Below are 16,547 nucleotides of genomic sequence, written 5' to 3'. Positions count from 1 at the left end.
GGAGCTGGATGGCAAGTAGAGCAGCCAGGACACGAATTGGCACCCATATGGGATTCCAGCCCTTGGAGGTGGAGGATTAGTTAGTTGGGCCAACATACTGGCCCCAACCTTTTTTTTCTTCCAGAAATGTGGCCTTGTTTTTTTTTTTGAAAATGTACAGTTTCCTCATAGGCTTGAGGAGACCTTATTAAGCAACAGTTCAGTTGATGGAGCAGAACCACCCCAAGCAAGTCTTTTATATATTATTAGGAGTTTGTTTAAGTGGGCTGGGCTAAGCTAGATTGGGCTCCATGTGGGAGCTCCAGAATGGTTACTGTAGATACATGCTATGAATTTTTTAAAAAAGCAAAACTCTGCATGGGATTTCATTTTAGTTTGCAATATGATAAGCTTGTCTTTTGTTTCCATGTTCATGAACTTTTTGGATTAACTATTGTATAAGCAGTCCCCTCTCAACATTGCCCTTCATGCCCTCTTGCCCGAGCAGCAGGTGAGTCAAGCCAAGGCCAGACTACTAAAACAGAAAATCCTGTTCCTAAGCAAAGAGCAAGACCCCTGTAGATCTCAGCGCTGTGCCCTCAGCCTGCAGTGTGACCTGGGGAGTAGAGTTGATTTAACTGTCTAAGGGGGCCGGAGCGTTTGTTGTAATTACCCTCAACTTCTGCCAACATCCGGGGTCATGAAATCAAACACATGCACTCATCCTGTTTGTGTTTCTTCTGATGACGAAGAATCCTGAGGTCTGAGTTTGTTGGTTCCTCTTCCTCTGCTCTATCCGTTTTGTCTTGTTTGTCCCTGAGCTTGCTTTGGAGAAGGGTTGAGAATTTAGCCCAAGAGATCAGAACCCTAGGATAAAACTCTCTTCTAGTTGGCTTGCCCCAAGTTGCAAAGCTAAAGCTGTTATTTCCCTTTTCCTGACCCCCTGTTCTGAATCTCCAAAACAAAATTCCATCTTTGCCAGAGCAACTGTTGTATGTTGCGATGTTGTTGCCACACTTTTCTTCCTGAAAGAAGCTCTTTTAGCTGTAAGACTCTGGCCAATTCTAGGGGGTGAGAGTGCTTTTTGTGTTGAGGCCCTTGCAAGTGCAGCCTTTAGAAGCATGGCATTTCCTTTTCCACAGGAACTTTCTCTAAGTCAGATGTCAGGGCGTCTATTTCATACACCTGTGTTAACTTGAATGCCTTGTAAAAAGTTCCTGCTGCCACATGGCATGCCACATGGCATCAGTGGTTTTCTTCTTGGTCTTTGTCAGGATCACTACTAGTTTCTGTCGTTGCCCTCATGTGTGAAATAGGGCCTGGGGGTACAAGACAGTCTTGAAGAACCTGCTGAGTCATTGAACTAGACATCTGCGTCACCTGTACAAGTCTCTAGAATGAAACCCAATCCCATAAGGCTGCAGTTCTAAAAGAGATTCAGGAGCAGGCTAGACATCCTTCCAGGTGCTTGGTGAAAAGTGACTGAACAGTCATCACAGAGAGTAGAGGGGGTCACAAGGCTTGGTCTAGTGTGGATGTCTCCCTTGCTGGTTCAGGAATATGCTGCTACAGGAAGTGGCTCCTGGGCACCTAACCGCCCCCCCCCCCCGAAACCTTCCCTTGATATTTACCTGGAGCCGATACCCTAGTCACTGGGGGCCACCTCTGAGGCTACTGTGGGAGCAGCAGCTGTAGGGTGACATATTTTCAGATGAGAAGCAAGACTGCTTGATATTTGAACCAGTTCCCTAATGACCCAGTGACCTCTTTGTCAGTTGTAAGAAGCTTTATATATAACTAAGTTTTAGCTACTCAAGTAGCTAGATATTAAGGAATCAATGCACTCTCCCCTCTCCTCTCTCTTACTCCTCCCTCCTTCCCTTTTTGCCTTAATTTGATAGCGAAGGAGCACAATACAAGGATGTAAAACTGGTAGGAAAAGATAGCTATTTCCAGACAAGGCAAACATTTTATCTGGGCTGACATCTAACTGAAAGCATTCATTATTACCATTGTTTACTTCATCACTCTGACATTGTAAAATGCACACTTTTGAGAAAATTTGGCCATGTTTTGATGTATAAATGCCTCCCTGAAGTGTTTTTCTGAGATCATTACTAAAAACTGGTAAATAAGAGGGAGCATTTGGAATCCTGGTCTCTTTCTGCCTCTCAGAAGAGGAAGACAGAGGAGTAGAAGGAAGAGTGTGTATATGAGTATGTGCCTGTACATGGAGATGGATGATGTCTGTGATACGGAGTACACACAGTCATTGCCGTGTGACAGAGTATAGAAGCAAGAAGGACTTAGGAAGTCAGATCTGACTTTACAGCTGAAGCATTGCTGCTTACCAGCTTGTGTGTGATCATAGCCAAGTTATTGAACCTGTCTGAGCTTTTATTTCCTTATTGATATAATGGAACTCCTGATAATTGTCAGCTACTAATATACAAACTTAAGGTTATATGAAGAATAGTGCTGCACACACCCAAACATATAGCAAGAGAAGAACTTGCATATTCCAGTTTCAGAGGAGCCCTGAACTGCCAAAGAGTCAAGTTCTGAGAATGGATCTGTTCCCAGCATCTGGACCTTGAGTTATTTCTGAGTAATAATTAAACAGCATCAGTGGCAATATTTTTGTTTGTCACCAGTTAGGGGGCATTTTATCTTAGCTCTTTTTGAGAGATGCTGTGTCACTTTGGGTATACTCATGTGGGTACTTGCTCAAGTCAAAGCTGCTCTACTTCTTTTTTTTTTTTTTTTTTTTTCTGTTACAAACAGAAAAGTTTATTTGCGAAGGGACCAGGGAGCAGGGAAGGGAAGGAAGGGGAAGCACCTCCGGACGGGAGGTGGGGTGCTCTCGAGGGGAGGGAGAGAGAGACACCAAAGGTTTGGGGAAGGGTCTAGGGGTTTTAAGCCTTCCTTGACCCCTCCTTGTTGGGCGGGGAACCTACAGGTGAGATGTTCCCCATTGGTGGTCTCTTGATTAATTAGGAAATGGGTGGACAGTGCTGGTACCGCCCACCTGAAGGTGTGGCCAAGACCTCAGAGGACCTGGATGGTCTCAGTCCCCCCTCTTGAAATCCCACATCCTACTTCTGTAGGGGAAAAGGGGCGACGATGTCTTCTGGCTGCTTCCTGCTGAATCGGGACGACGTTTGGGTAAGGGGCCCCTGAAGGTGTGGGATCCAGAGAGATGGTCCAGGTCATCCAAGTTGCCATGGCAGAAGTTGGTCTGGTTGTCACACAAGTTTGCATGTACAAGGCCACCTTGAGTCTGAAGACCCCTAATCAGGAAACAAACATAAGACAGTTGAGGAGCCAGTTGCATGCTCTATGTAGAGCAGGAGCCAACACAGATGCAGAGGGTCCATAGGCTAATGTTTTCCAATCGAAAGTTTAATACAGGAAGGCTGTGGTGTAGTAGGTCATTTTCCCTCCTGGGGTAGATACTGACTCTATGGTCTAAGGTCAACCAGATTCTATAGAACCAACCTGGGATGCTCTGGAGGATTTAAAGCTGCTTTTCAAAAAGGCACCTAACAGATAAGTGTTTCCTATATGCTCCCCCACATCTTGTCACCCGATACCATCATTGCAGCTAGCAGGATGGAGCCCTAACCAAGAACGTTTTAGTGCAGGCTTATAGAATCAGGCCCATTGTTGAGCAGGCTTGTCAACTTAAGGTCATCAGACAAAAGCCTAGGTCTAGCACAGTGCAGGGAACAGGAGCAGAATTTCACTCCTAGACACAAGCTATTCTGATAGAGATATCCCAAAGGCGTGGAAGGTTGATCAAGTGTGAGTCAAGTGTGCTGATCTCACCTTCGTCTCCTTCCTCTGTGGTCTTCAGGCTAGTCATAGGTATCCTCATTTCAGTACTCCCAGCACATGCTATTCTGACGAGTGTGTCCGAGTGCAAAACCAGGATATACTTGAACTGGCAGGAGTCCCAGAACTAGCATGGCGCAGGAAATGGGAGGCTGAACAGGGATATTTCAGTCTTTGCCACCTTAGATACTGGGATTCCTTTGAGCATCAGCTGCTCTACTTCTGATCCAGCTCCCTGCTAATAGCCTGGGAAAGCAGCCAAGAAGTTTATTGCTTATTTAAGAACGGAAAGAGAGAGAGAGAGAGATGCCACTCTATGGTTCATTCAAATGCCTGCAATAGCCTGGCCTGTGCCCAGCCCGAAGTTGTGAATTAGGAATTCCACCCAGGTCTCCCATGTGGGTGGCAAGGACCTTACTGCTTGAAACATCAGTTACTGTCTCCTGAAGTCTCTACTAGCAGGAAGTTGGAATTAGCCAGAGTTAGGAATGCAACCCAGGAAGTTTGATGTCCACTGGAGCATATAATAGCTGTGTTAACTACTAGGCTAAGCAAGCCTGCTCCAGTTTTGTCTTAAAAAAAAAAACACAAAATTTACATCTATTGAATTATGCAGAATGTAGTATTTTGTCTAGCTTCATCGTATTAACAATGCTATTGCACAGAAGAGAAGCTTGTTCATTTTCATTATTGTGTAGTCTTCTATGTATAACTCTACCACAATTTATCAATTTGATTATAGATGAATTGTGGGATTGCTTCTGGTTTGGAGGTATCATTTATGTATTCTGGTGTAGTTAAGTTCATATATTCTGCTGCATGGAAGTGCTTGTCTGTTTTTACACTAGTTCTCCTTTCCTGGCCTGTGGAAGCTCTTTATTATCTAAAGACAAGTCCTTTGTTAGTCATACTCATTTGTTGCAGATATTTTCTGTTCTGCTTGCCTTTCTGCTCTCTTAATGACACCTTTTGATGACATCAAAGATTGTTAATTTTAATGCAATCAGAATCGTCAATCTTTGCAGTTGTAATTAGGGTCTGTCTGTGTATTGTTTAAGATTTGTTTTTAACTTGAGTGGTTCATGAAAGTATGAGGGCACTTTAAAGAGTTCGTTGAGATACTTTGCTGGCTTTACCTTCAGACCAGAGATGGTCTCACCAACAAATCGTTGAACCCACTAGGATAATAAAACACTGGACTTTATGCTTGGTAAATACTTCCAATGAAAGAACCTCAACTGAATTTGAACTGTGGTAATGCAGCAAGGTGGAGAAATCCACCATGGGGAGAGGGTTTAGGGAGGGATGGGGGGAATCCCAGTGCCTCTAACATTGTGTCACATAATGCAATGCAATTAATAATAATAAAAAAAGAGTTCGTTGAAAGTGGAACTAAAAGATGACTTTAGTTTTGGTGAATTTTGAAGCGCATTCACAATTTTTTTTTTCATAATCCACATTTCCATGAACTTTTTGGAGACCCCCACATACTACTGATTTATCTTCTGACAATTTTATTGTTTTGTCTTACACTTATTTTTACAGCCCATGTGGAGTTGATTTTTGGGTATGGTGTGAGAGATGGTTCCATTTCACTTCTTCCTAGGGACCTAAAGATTTCTTTACATTTCTTGAGAATGCTACTTTGGTACTGAAACATCCCTCCCCTGTCTGCTTTGAAGTGTTACATTTGTCACAAGAACCCATGCTATGTTCTTTTTCTGGGTTTTCTGTTTTGCTCCACAGGTCCATTTGCCCTTGTGCACATGCACTGCTTTAACTACCACAGCTTTAGTTCTGAAATCAGGGCAAGTCCTCCCACATTGTTGCTCTTCAGATGTATCTTACCTACTGACCTTTCTTCATTATTTATAGAGTTTAGAAACCAGAGTGTGAATTCCGCAATAATAAACAAATGAGGCAACCCAATGGGATTTTTCTTGGGGCTTATTTAGATCTTCTTTGCTTTCTTTCACTGAGAGGCTTGTTATTTTGTCTGATACAAGTCTTGGCACGGCTTATGTATGATTTATTCCTGTGTATTTGGCTTTCAAAACAGTTGTAAATGTCACCTTCTTACAAATGTAGCATCGAATACATCTATATAGAGCTTCAATTCTGTTTTTGCATGTGTATTTATCTGGAAAACTGTTAGCGCTATTTCTTTTTATCAATTTTAATAATCAGTTTTGTGTAAATTCTTCAAGCCTTTTTAACTTCACCATCAAATCATTTGTGAATAATGACAGATTTGCTTTGATTCTTCTTGTGGTAGGACACTGGCTTCAATCTGTATTTTAGTTTTTTTGGAAATTTGCTTTTTGACTAACTTGATATGTAGAGTTTATTATTTTTGTTGTACAGATTTGCTACATTTTAAACAGAATAATACAGAAGTACCATGTATACTTTTAAAGATTCACAGGTGACTGATGATTCTATGTGAACAATAGTACAGAAGGGTCACCTATGCAGAGAAGAGCGGGATTGTATAGTGCACCAAGTGATTTTCAGCTTTGGCTGTACATTAAAATCACACAGGGGGCTTGAAAACTCCTGATGGCTGACATGTGCCCTTAGTCTACTTGTCTGAATCTGTGTAGGTTTTGTTCTAAATATCTGGTGATATTAAAAGTTCACAGGTGATAGAGGTTGGAGTATGTGGTAGATGCAGGAGGGAGAATTGTAATTACAAAGAAGTACAAGAGAGATGGCTTTGTTTACTGTCTCAATTGAAGTGATGGTTTCATATATATTACATATTTTAAAACTTGTGTAAACATATAAAGCACAAAACATGTGTAACATGTATGTTACATATAAACATGTATGTTACATATTTAAGAATTTATCAGAATGTGTACTTTAAAGTTTGTTCAGTTTATTGAATGTCAGATCTATAACAATACGTTTTTTCCAGAGTCCCAAGTGATTCAGACACCCAGCAATGATTGAGAATCACTGACTGGGAAAAGCACAAGAGAGGAAGCAGCAGTTGGACAGACTTATATCTGGCAGAAGTTAGTTATGTATAATACTCTAATAACTTCACCCCTCTGCACTTCAGTCAGATTCATTCTAGTTTGCAGGCTTTATCTATTCTCAAGTGCTTGAACAGCTCTCACATTTTTTACTGCTCATGCAACCTCCTGGCCACACGAGGGTGCTGTGCATCTGTGTCTTCCTCTCCACTGAACCCTCTGCTGAGGTGAAAATAACCTGCTCAGGCATCTTTCTCTTTTTGAACCCCACTTCTCAACTCTCATTTCCAGCTGCCTCCACCCACTGATCCTGCTGAAGGTGAGCCTTTCTTTAAACAAAATAAACCCATGAATCTCTGAAGATACAGAATAGCTTTGTAAAAAAAAAAAAAGGTTCAGTTAAGTATGTGTATACGTATGCATTTGTGTAGCAATCCATATTAATAAGCGTGTTAATGATATTACTACTCCTACAAAAATGATCCTTCTATTGAAAAACAGTTATGTGTTTGTCAGAGGTGTAGTTTCAAAATCCCCCGGGCAGTAAGCATACTTAGGTGAACAAAGTCATCAGCGTTTAGCAAACAAGCCAAATTTATCCTTGTGATATAATGTCATGTGCTTATCCATGTAATATGGTGTTCAGTGCTTGAATATGGTGTGTGTGTTTGTATGTGCATATCCCCATCCATGTGTATACATAAATTCAAGTGAACAGGTTGGCTAATTATGTTTAGAATATAATCTCTTCAAACATTTTGGGTATTAATCTTTATTTTTCTTGGACAAGATATGGAAGAAAAGCTGGATGCCCAAAAGAGGTTGACCAGAATGAAATGTTACAAAATGGTTAAACTATGCCCTAAATGCATTATATTAAGTCCAGTTCAAAAATAAAAACCAAATAACTTTCTCAAGTACAACAGCAAAAGTGATTGAAAGCAAAATAGTTGCCTGTTTTTACCTCCCACAGATTTTTTTTTTTTACCTAATTGTATACAATCACAGCCATGAATACCTCTGTCTTTTATTCTTGGTCTCACTGTAGTTTTCTTCCATTTTGCTTCCTAACTTTCAGATTATTCTATGAGCCAGCTACAACACCTTGTGGGCACACCTTTTGCTTAAAATGCCTTGAAAGATGCCTGGATCACAACGCAAAGTGTCCATTGTGCAAAGATGCCCTTACACAGGTAAACCACTATTTCCTTCTTAGTTGATTTTGCTTATTTGGAAATGGGTAATTGGATGATGTTCAGTTGCATTTCGAACCACTGTACATAAGTTGTCAGTAATGAAATTTATTTATGTTAGAAATAAAAGCATGGAAGAAATGGATCCTGATTCTAATGCCATCATACAAACCTGACACATCGTACCCTTCGGTAAATCTTTGGTCATCTGCGGGCTTGACTGGATGGGTTCTAGTGTCCTACTATTATCAATATTTATTCTGTGCTTTGAACAGATCAGCTTCTGGGACCCAGAAGAATCTCATAGACCTTCAGGGTGTTTGTTGTCTGATCTTGCAGGAGTCACTGTGCTTATTAATAGGTTCTTGGATATCTGAAAACCCTAGGTTCTGTAAACTCCATCACATAAACTCCTACCTTCATTGTTGGCAGGTGGATTTGAGGGAGTTTGATGTAACAAAAGAAGGTCCAGTCTTGTTTGCCCTCCCCCAGGAACTTGGGTTTCCCATTTTGCAAAAATACTTGTTTTTCCTTGGTTCCCTGTCTGCCTGAAGTGAGACTGGAAACACAAGACTGTCCTTAAGTGAATCTAAGTCCAGAGGAGTCACTTATTGAGCTTTCTCGACATCTGCATAGTTAAACTATGGGAATGAAGGGAAGTCACCATCAAGGAGAACCTTAAGGGTATGTTCTGAAGTTTGGGAAGAATTCATGCCATGCCTTTACCTAGATAAGGAGGGAAGACTTACTGGTCTGATTGTAGGCGAGAATCACGTGGTCCTTACACTTAGCTAATGTGTCTGTGTTGCAGCACTACAAAATGTAGAAAAGCAGAAGGAAGAACAATACACACCCATAGGCTTGACACCTAAACAACACCCTTGTGAATATTCATTATGTGCCCTTCCTGGCATTTTTAAAAAAGTGTTTTATTTTGAAAGAGAGATAGAGTGAGAGAGAGGGAGAGAAAGATAATCTCTCATCCTTTGATTCAGTTCCTAAATGGTGCCATGGCCAGGTGTGAACCAGGAGCTTGAAGCTTCTTCTGGGTCTCCTATGTAAGTGTAGGTGTAATACTTTCACAGGGATATTATCAGGGAGCCAGATAGTAAGTGAAGCATCTGGTGTTCAAATCAGCATCCATATGGGATTCCAGCATTTCAGGTGAAGGCTTAACTTGCTGTGCCACAGTGCAGACCAGCCGTCCTCGTTGCTTTTTGTTTAGCGTCAGTGGAGAAGTCACATCCTTCTCGGATTGGCCAACTTCTGAGTACCTATTACTCTGCTCAAAGATTCAAACTGGTAACATAGTGGATTCTCCTGTACCAATGGCAGTGGGTGATAAGGCTTCCTGGAGGCAGAAGCTATGGAGTTTCAAACTCAGAGCTAGAATATATTCTCATTCTCTCTCTCTCATATATATATATATATATATATATATGTATGAGATATATATGTATATGTATAAAATATATATATATATATTTGCCCAGAATCAGACTTATACCATTTTATAGCAAGATACATATTTCAGTTCTGTTTATCACAGAACATAGCCATAGCCAGTACTGGGAAACAAAATTGTCTGAAGCCAAGTCCAACAGTTTGATATTCATATACTCCCCCTGCTGGTTCTGCAGTTGTAGTTTCCAGAGTGAGTCATTTTTGCGGGGTTTTAAAAAATAGTTTATTTACTTATTTTATTGTGGTATAAGATACTTAGATGTTTATCATCCATTTGGTTCACATTACTAAATGTTTACTACTTATAGGTATCTGGATGGAGGGTAAGGGTGTTTTCAGGAGAGAATTACAAAGGTGCTGGAGTCTGATATACATTCTGAAATTATGGATTATCACATAAGTTCGTTGACATCTAAATGGTATATTGAAAAGGCAAACAGACAAAGCCACTAGTGCTTAGATGTTTGCGTGCTTTTGGAAACAAGTTAGATGATCCAAAATGTGTAGACTCAGCAGGAGCCAGGAGCCAGGCATCGGGAAAGTATGGAAGAAAAGTACCAGTGATTGCAAAGTGTGTTTCAATCCCCCGAACCTTTTGATCTCTGACTTTTAGAATGTGCCAGACCCAGGTCATTTCTGTGAGCTTATAAACATGATAATCAGAAAAACAAGTGATGGACTCCCATCATTATTTTGATAAGAACATGACTTCAGTATCAGTATTTTAAGAAGATTATCAGACTTTTAAAAATTGGTTATTTATATATTGGAAAGGCAGAGTTACAGCGAGAGGGTGGGGGGAGACAGAAAGAGATCGTCTGCCTTCTGATTCAGTCTCCAAATGGGTGCAACAGCTACACACAGAGAGAGACACAAACACACAGAACTATATATAATTATCAAGATAATTAATTACACTTGTGCTTTTTTAAAGTTCTAGAATCCAGATGGTGCATACATTCATTATGATAGCACCAGATGTTAATTTGTGACTCCAAATCACTCTAATATGTGGGTTCTTTGATTGTTCTACTGATTATATCAGAGCTGTTTTGTGTTTTTCTGATGACTGCATAATCAGTTGTCTTGTTCCCCATATAGTGGTTGGCATTAAGAAAATACAGCAGAAATGTCATAATGGAAGATCTAATAGCTACGTTCCTTCCGGAAGAACTCAGGGAACGAAGGAGACTTCATGAAGAGGAAATGGAAGAACTTTCTAAGTATGTATACACATGTTTGTATTTCTGTTTAATTCACACTGACACATGAGAGCAGGGAGTGCACATTTCTTTCCAGCTCCTCAGTCACTGATACCACATCACTTGAAATTGTGCATGCTCAGTGTATTTGTACCATGGGAATCAGCAAAGGCGACACACCAGGACTTTCCCTTCCCCCTAATTTGGAGAGCCAGACGTTAAACATTTACCAGAAGACCGTATTCAAATACACAAGGAGATGGATGCTTGAGATTAAGAACTTTGGTTGCAGCAAGACCTGGGCTTAAGACTCAGTTCTATTACAAAGTGAGAATTCTTCAGGACCCTGGGCAGTTCATTTACACTTTCTGGGCTGGTAGCTTAGGAATGTAGGCACAACCCAGGCTCCAAGATCTCCAGCTGGCTGATAAAATCAGCCTACCCGACAGCAAAGTAATGGTGGTGGTGGTGGTGGTGGTGCTGATTCAGTAATTTCTGTCTTACTACTACATTCCCTCACTCTCACCGCAGTAGCATCTTCTCAACAGTGTGGAGTTGAGGTTCCTAAGAGTAAAGACTGTCCTGTTTTTTTGCACATCCTGTACGGAGCATTTCTAAACACCAGTTTGGTTGAATGTGCCCCTACCATACACACACTGAATCATGTATTCCTCAGGAACTACAAATCTTTTCCCATTCTCTTTGACTTCTAGTGGAACTTCCTAGGGCATCTTTCTTTCTGATTCTGAACATGGCCTGAAACCTCTCTGAGGTGCCGTCACAAATATCATTTAAGGCCTTATTAACAAACATTGGGGTATACTAGGGAAACTTTCTGTTTGAAGGAACTTTACACTTAACCTTTCTGGTATTTAGGGGGAAATGGTCTTATAGAGTGGGGGAGGATCTTCGAACTTCATTGAAAATAGAACCCCATGAAAAAGAAAAACAAAACAAAACAAAACATCTGCCTTGAATTTAAAATAGCTGTGTACCAAAAGTCAACATGACAATTAATTCCATTTTCTATGACCTTTTTAAAGCCCCCTCATACCTGCTGCTTGATTCAAGTTCAGATGTTCCTGCACTGGATTTACGAGGCAAATTAGAGCACAGGGATCCAAGAGGGAGTTGGCCCTGTTGCTGGTTCCCCGACAATCTACATGCATCCATCTGTAGAGGTATTTTTGGAAGGCCAGTTCTTGGATCTCAATTCCTGCGTTAATATGTCAGCACCTCTGGAGCTATGGGGGCCCGGTCACCTGGATTGGAGAGCCCTGATGATTCTGACAGAATGGAGTGTTGGAGCATCTCTGAACTAGATTACCCTTGCCTGTCTCTTGCTCCCTCCTCCCTCAAGCTGGGCCTGCTATGCAGATTCCCTTTGGGGCTTTGCAAATGTCTGCTGTCCAAAGGAACCCTGTAGAGAATTTCTCAGTGCCCCTCTGGAGAGGTGAATCCACTCACACCATCGGTACCCTTCCCTGTACTGCTGGCAGGTAACATTTAAAACATTGTTTGGATAGCATGAAAGAAAGAAAAAAAATGAGACATAGCTGTCACCTACAGTGTTGAGATATTTGAGGATTGCTTCATCCAGATTAGAATGTGTGCAATGCCAGTTCTAACCTCAGGCCTCATGTTGACCTTTGCACCAGGTAATGAGATTCCACCCACAACATCAGTCTCATGTCATATTTTGGTCACCTATCACAACTGGATGGCTCGTTGCCTTCCTTCTGTGGGGAACCTTGTGCTGACAATTGCTGGATCTTTCTGTGTTCTGCTCCATTGCTCTGAGATCTGCCTAATTTGCTCTTTGTGACAGCTTAAATAAGAACGTGCCTATTTTCGTGTGCACCATGGCCTATCCCACTGTTCCTTGCCCCCTGCACATCTTTGAGCCTTGTTACCGCCTGATGATTCGCAGATGCATTGAGACAGGCACCAGACAGTTTGGCATGTGCCTTGGAGATCCCGTGAAAGGGTAAGAGGAAGAGCCCTGTGAATCAAGCTAGGCAGGGGAGGGAGTGGGCCTGGACTTTGGGTTGTTCCCAGGAGGTAGGGAGGCCAAGCTCATGGGCTTTAGCCAGCTCCAGAACATGAGCGTGTGTAAGATTAGGATCCCTCTGGCATCCAGTTTTCCCTATGAAAGGCTGCCCATTTACAGGAACCCCACGATTAATCTTTTGTTAACCAGATAATATGTGTTATAAAAGTTGTTTTCTAATACTGCAGACCCTGAAGTCAAACCACCTGGGTTCATGTTCAAGCTCCAACTTTGGAGCAAGTTTGACTTTGGGCTAATTATTTGTATCCCATTGTCTGTTTGTAAAGAGGGTACAATGACAGTACTGACCTCATCAGGTTTATCAAAAAGATTGATAATTTGATAATGTACATAAAGGATCAAGCACAGTTCCTGGCTGTCTTAATTCATTTTGTGCTGCTATAACACCATAGCACAGCCTGAGTAATGCATGAGCAATGGAAATTAGGTATCATGTTTCTGGAGATTTGTAAGGCCGCAATAAAGGTGCCAGCATCTAGCAAAGGCCTTCTTATCATGTCATAACACTGTGGCAGCCATATGATGGAAGGACAAAGAGAAGATGAGAAAGAATCAGGGGCAAACTTGCAGTGTTAGCAAGAATCCACTCCCACTAGAGTAGCACTAATTGGTTCATGAGGGCTCCACACTAATTGTCTAGTTACCTCATAAAGGTGTCATGAAATTTGAGGTGGACAAATGTTTAAATCATAGCAACGCACATAGTATGTACTCAATGAATAGTAGCTGCGTTAGTAATAGATTGTGTGGTTGTTTTGGTTTGTTTGTTTCACATCCACTGCCTAGTGTGTTGTAGCTGTAGATCCAAGGACAGGCAAATGGGTACAAGTTTCTTGTGGCTTAGCATGGGGTAATATAGATAGCTGGGGGACAGAATGGGAATACAGAGCTCGTCAAAGATCTACTTCTTTAATCCCTTTCTCAATAAACAGGTTTGCAGAATATGGCTGCCTCCTGGAGATCAGAAATGTTCAATTCTTTGCTGATGGTCGCTCAGTGGTTGACAGCATAGGCAAGAGACGTTTCAGAGTGCTCCAGCAGGGCCAGCGGGATGGCTACAACACAGCCGACATTGAATACATTGAAGACCAAAAGGTGAGGGGGCAGGGCCCAAGAAAGCTGACACAAAACTCTGCGTGTAACTTGACAGATGGTTGTCAAAAGATTCCTCAGAACTACCGGGGACCTTGAAGTTTCTTACCAAATTGCTGTGGCAACATTAAATGGTGCTGTTTTGCCAGCTGGTTTACCTTCTTTGCAGAAGGCAGTGACAATGCCCATTGTCCTGACTCAGCCTGCCTAGCTTCTGAACTGCAGTCATATGTAACAAATGTCACTCCAGATCAGTGTGGGGACCGTATCAGCCTAGGAGTTACGTCTCCCAGGGATACCAAAGGGCAGTTTTGTAATGGGAGCTACACCTGCACAATTTTTTGTACGGATTAGGTATCTGTATTTTATTTTATTTTATTTTATTTTATTGTTGCTTACATTGTATTATGTAGTACAGTTTTATAGGCGCTGGGGATTCCCCCCACCCCTCCCATACCCCTCCTTGAGATCATCATAGATTCACACATGTATTTGCATTTGTAAATGTGCAGCTTGGCTAAGAGCCCTTCCCAATAATCTATGACCTCATAAAGCAGAAAGATGGCATGTCCCATTAATCCTTGGTTTTCTGAGTTAATAGGTAAGAAAAGAGGTGTATAATTTTACGTTCATTTATGTGTGCCTTCACTACATAGCAGAAGGATAATAAGTGTATTTGAATAACACATTGAGGCACAGACATATTTGTGTCCCTCTCTCTACAAGCAATAAGAAAATAGATACAGCAACAAAAAGGTCAGAGGCACAGACTGGCATAATGTACACTAATTACATGCCTCCACTCAGGCTAGATCAGATCTTTGACCTTCTGTGTGCCTTGCTGTTTTGGCTAAGCTGCCCAGCTGAAACTTTGTCTTTCCTGCAGCCAGAGCAGTGTTGGCCTGTGGCCCTGCACTTGGCTGTGGAGCAGTTCCCATCATAGGAGGGAGAAATCTGGGTGACAAACCCTTCCTATAAGGGAACAGAGTGGCTGTTCAAAGAGTCAGGTGTCAAAAGTATCTCTGAGTGATGGAGAGTGTACGGATCATTTAACTTTCACTTGGTTACTTTCAGGTTCAGGGAGAAGATTTTGCTGAACTCATGGGGTTACATAACTGTGTCTATGAGCTAGCATTATCGTGGTTTCATTCGCTCAAATCATCTCTGAAGATTCGGATACTCAATCACTTCGGTCCAATGCCAGAGAAAGATGCTGATCCTCAGGTATGTCTTCACCACCACTGTTCCCCATGCTCGGAGCTGGCTCTCCTACACCATTACTGTTATGTCTTCGTTTACTCTTTACTTCTTTTACACACATTTTATTCATCCTTATTCCCAATTTGCATGATAGAAAATCTGAATGCATATATTCTGACTTCTCTGCCAAAAGCCATTTTTCTTTTTATATGAAAAATTTAATTTTATTGGAAAGGCAGATTTACAGAGAGAAAAACAGAGAAACAGACAAAGAGAGAGTCTTCTGGTTCACTCCCCAAATAACTGCAATATCCGGAGTTAAGCTGAACTGATGTAGGAGCCAGGAGCTTCTTCCAGGTCTGACTTAGGTGCAGGGTGCCAAAGCTTTGGGTCGTTTTCCGCTGCTTTTCCAGGCCACAGGCAGGGAGCTGGAAGGAAAGTTGAGCAGCCAAGATACAAACCAGTGCCCGTATGTGACACTGGTGCTACAGGCAGAGGATTACCTTGCTATGCCACTGTACAAGCCCCACAAAAGGCATTGTTAGCGTTTGTCTCATCTCTGAAAGGAGGGAGTAGATGAAGACTTAATTAAGCCCCCCTTCCTCCTCTATTTTGAGATTCTAAAACATAAGATTGTTCATTAATGGACTAAAATGTCTGCTTTGGTGATGGGGGGGGGCTGGTGCTGTCGTGCAGTGGGTTAAACTACCACCTGTGATGCTGGCATCCTATATAGTTGCATGTTCAACTCTTTGATTATTCCATTTCCAATGTAGCTCCCTGTTAAAATGCCTGGGGGCAGAAAAATGAAAGAGGATCCAGGTACTTGGGTTTCAGCATTCATGTGCAAAACCCAGAAGAAGCTCCTGGCTCCTGGCTTCAGCCTGGTTGTTGCTGCCTTTGGAGGAGTGAGCCAGCAGATGATACCTGTCTCTCTCTGTAACTCTGACTTCCAAAGGAATCAGTACACCTTTAAAAAACACCGAACTTTTCCAAAAGGGCTGCATTGTTTTAAACTAGGTGAATAAATAAGATGTCTTGCTTTCCCCCAGAGCTACAGAAGTGGCTCCTTTTGTGTCATGCAACAGCATCCTGAGCTTTGAAGAGTGAAAGGCCAGTTAGCGCCAGCCAGTGACCTCACTCCTGGCTCTGGGTCGTTGTGACTCAGGACTGCTGCATAACTCTGAGTAAGCTCTTGATCAAGCTTCATTTTTCCACTTCACCTTCTGGGAAGCATTCTTTCTGTGTCAGGCAAAAAAGATAGAGCAAGGATAAACAGTATCTTCCCCCAGAGGAAACACAGATGCCACCGTATGACTCACAAGGGCAGAGTGACACTGAAAGCTGAAACCTTGCGTTTTGCTTGCTTCATTGTTGGTTCCGCTGACATTTGTGTTGATGGGGGCAGCACCTGGCAAAAAGCACAGGACGAAACGCTTGCCATTTTCTCTGGTCACTGCAGCTCCAGAGGCCCACACCTAGGACTCTCCTAAGCCTTAGGAGGGGGATTCTGGGAAACTGCCCCCAATTA

The 16,547-nt window shown here is 42.0% G+C and overlaps 1 protein-coding gene across 2 annotated transcripts in view; it reads left to right on the top strand.

Moving 5' to 3' along the window:
• LONRF3 (LON peptidase N-terminal domain and ring finger 3) overlaps positions 1–16,547 on the top strand; it is a 41,121-nt gene that overhangs the window by 17,840 nt on the left and 6,734 nt on the right. For both annotated transcript variants that reach the window (XM_040999620.1, XM_040999619.1), the window contains 5 exons: positions 7,873–7,987; positions 10,553–10,674; positions 12,482–12,640; positions 13,657–13,819; positions 14,891–15,040. In XM_040999620.1, the coding sequence (XP_040855554.1) occupies positions 7,873–7,987; positions 10,553–10,674; positions 12,482–12,640; positions 13,657–13,819; positions 14,891–15,040 (709 nt within the window). The remainder of the gene's footprint in view (positions 1–7,872; positions 7,988–10,552; positions 10,675–12,481; positions 12,641–13,656; positions 13,820–14,890; positions 15,041–16,547) is intronic.

Source organism: Ochotona curzoniae, unplaced genomic scaffold (assembly GCF_017591425.1).
Source record: "Ochotona curzoniae isolate NIBS_2020 unplaced genomic scaffold, NIBS_Ocur_1.0 scaffold_1852, whole genome shotgun sequence".
NCBI classification, from domain to species: Eukaryota; Metazoa; Chordata; class Mammalia; order Lagomorpha; family Ochotonidae; genus Ochotona; species Ochotona curzoniae.
The sequence above is the reverse complement of the archived record's forward strand: the minus strand, read 5'-3'. Positions and strand labels throughout refer to the sequence as shown.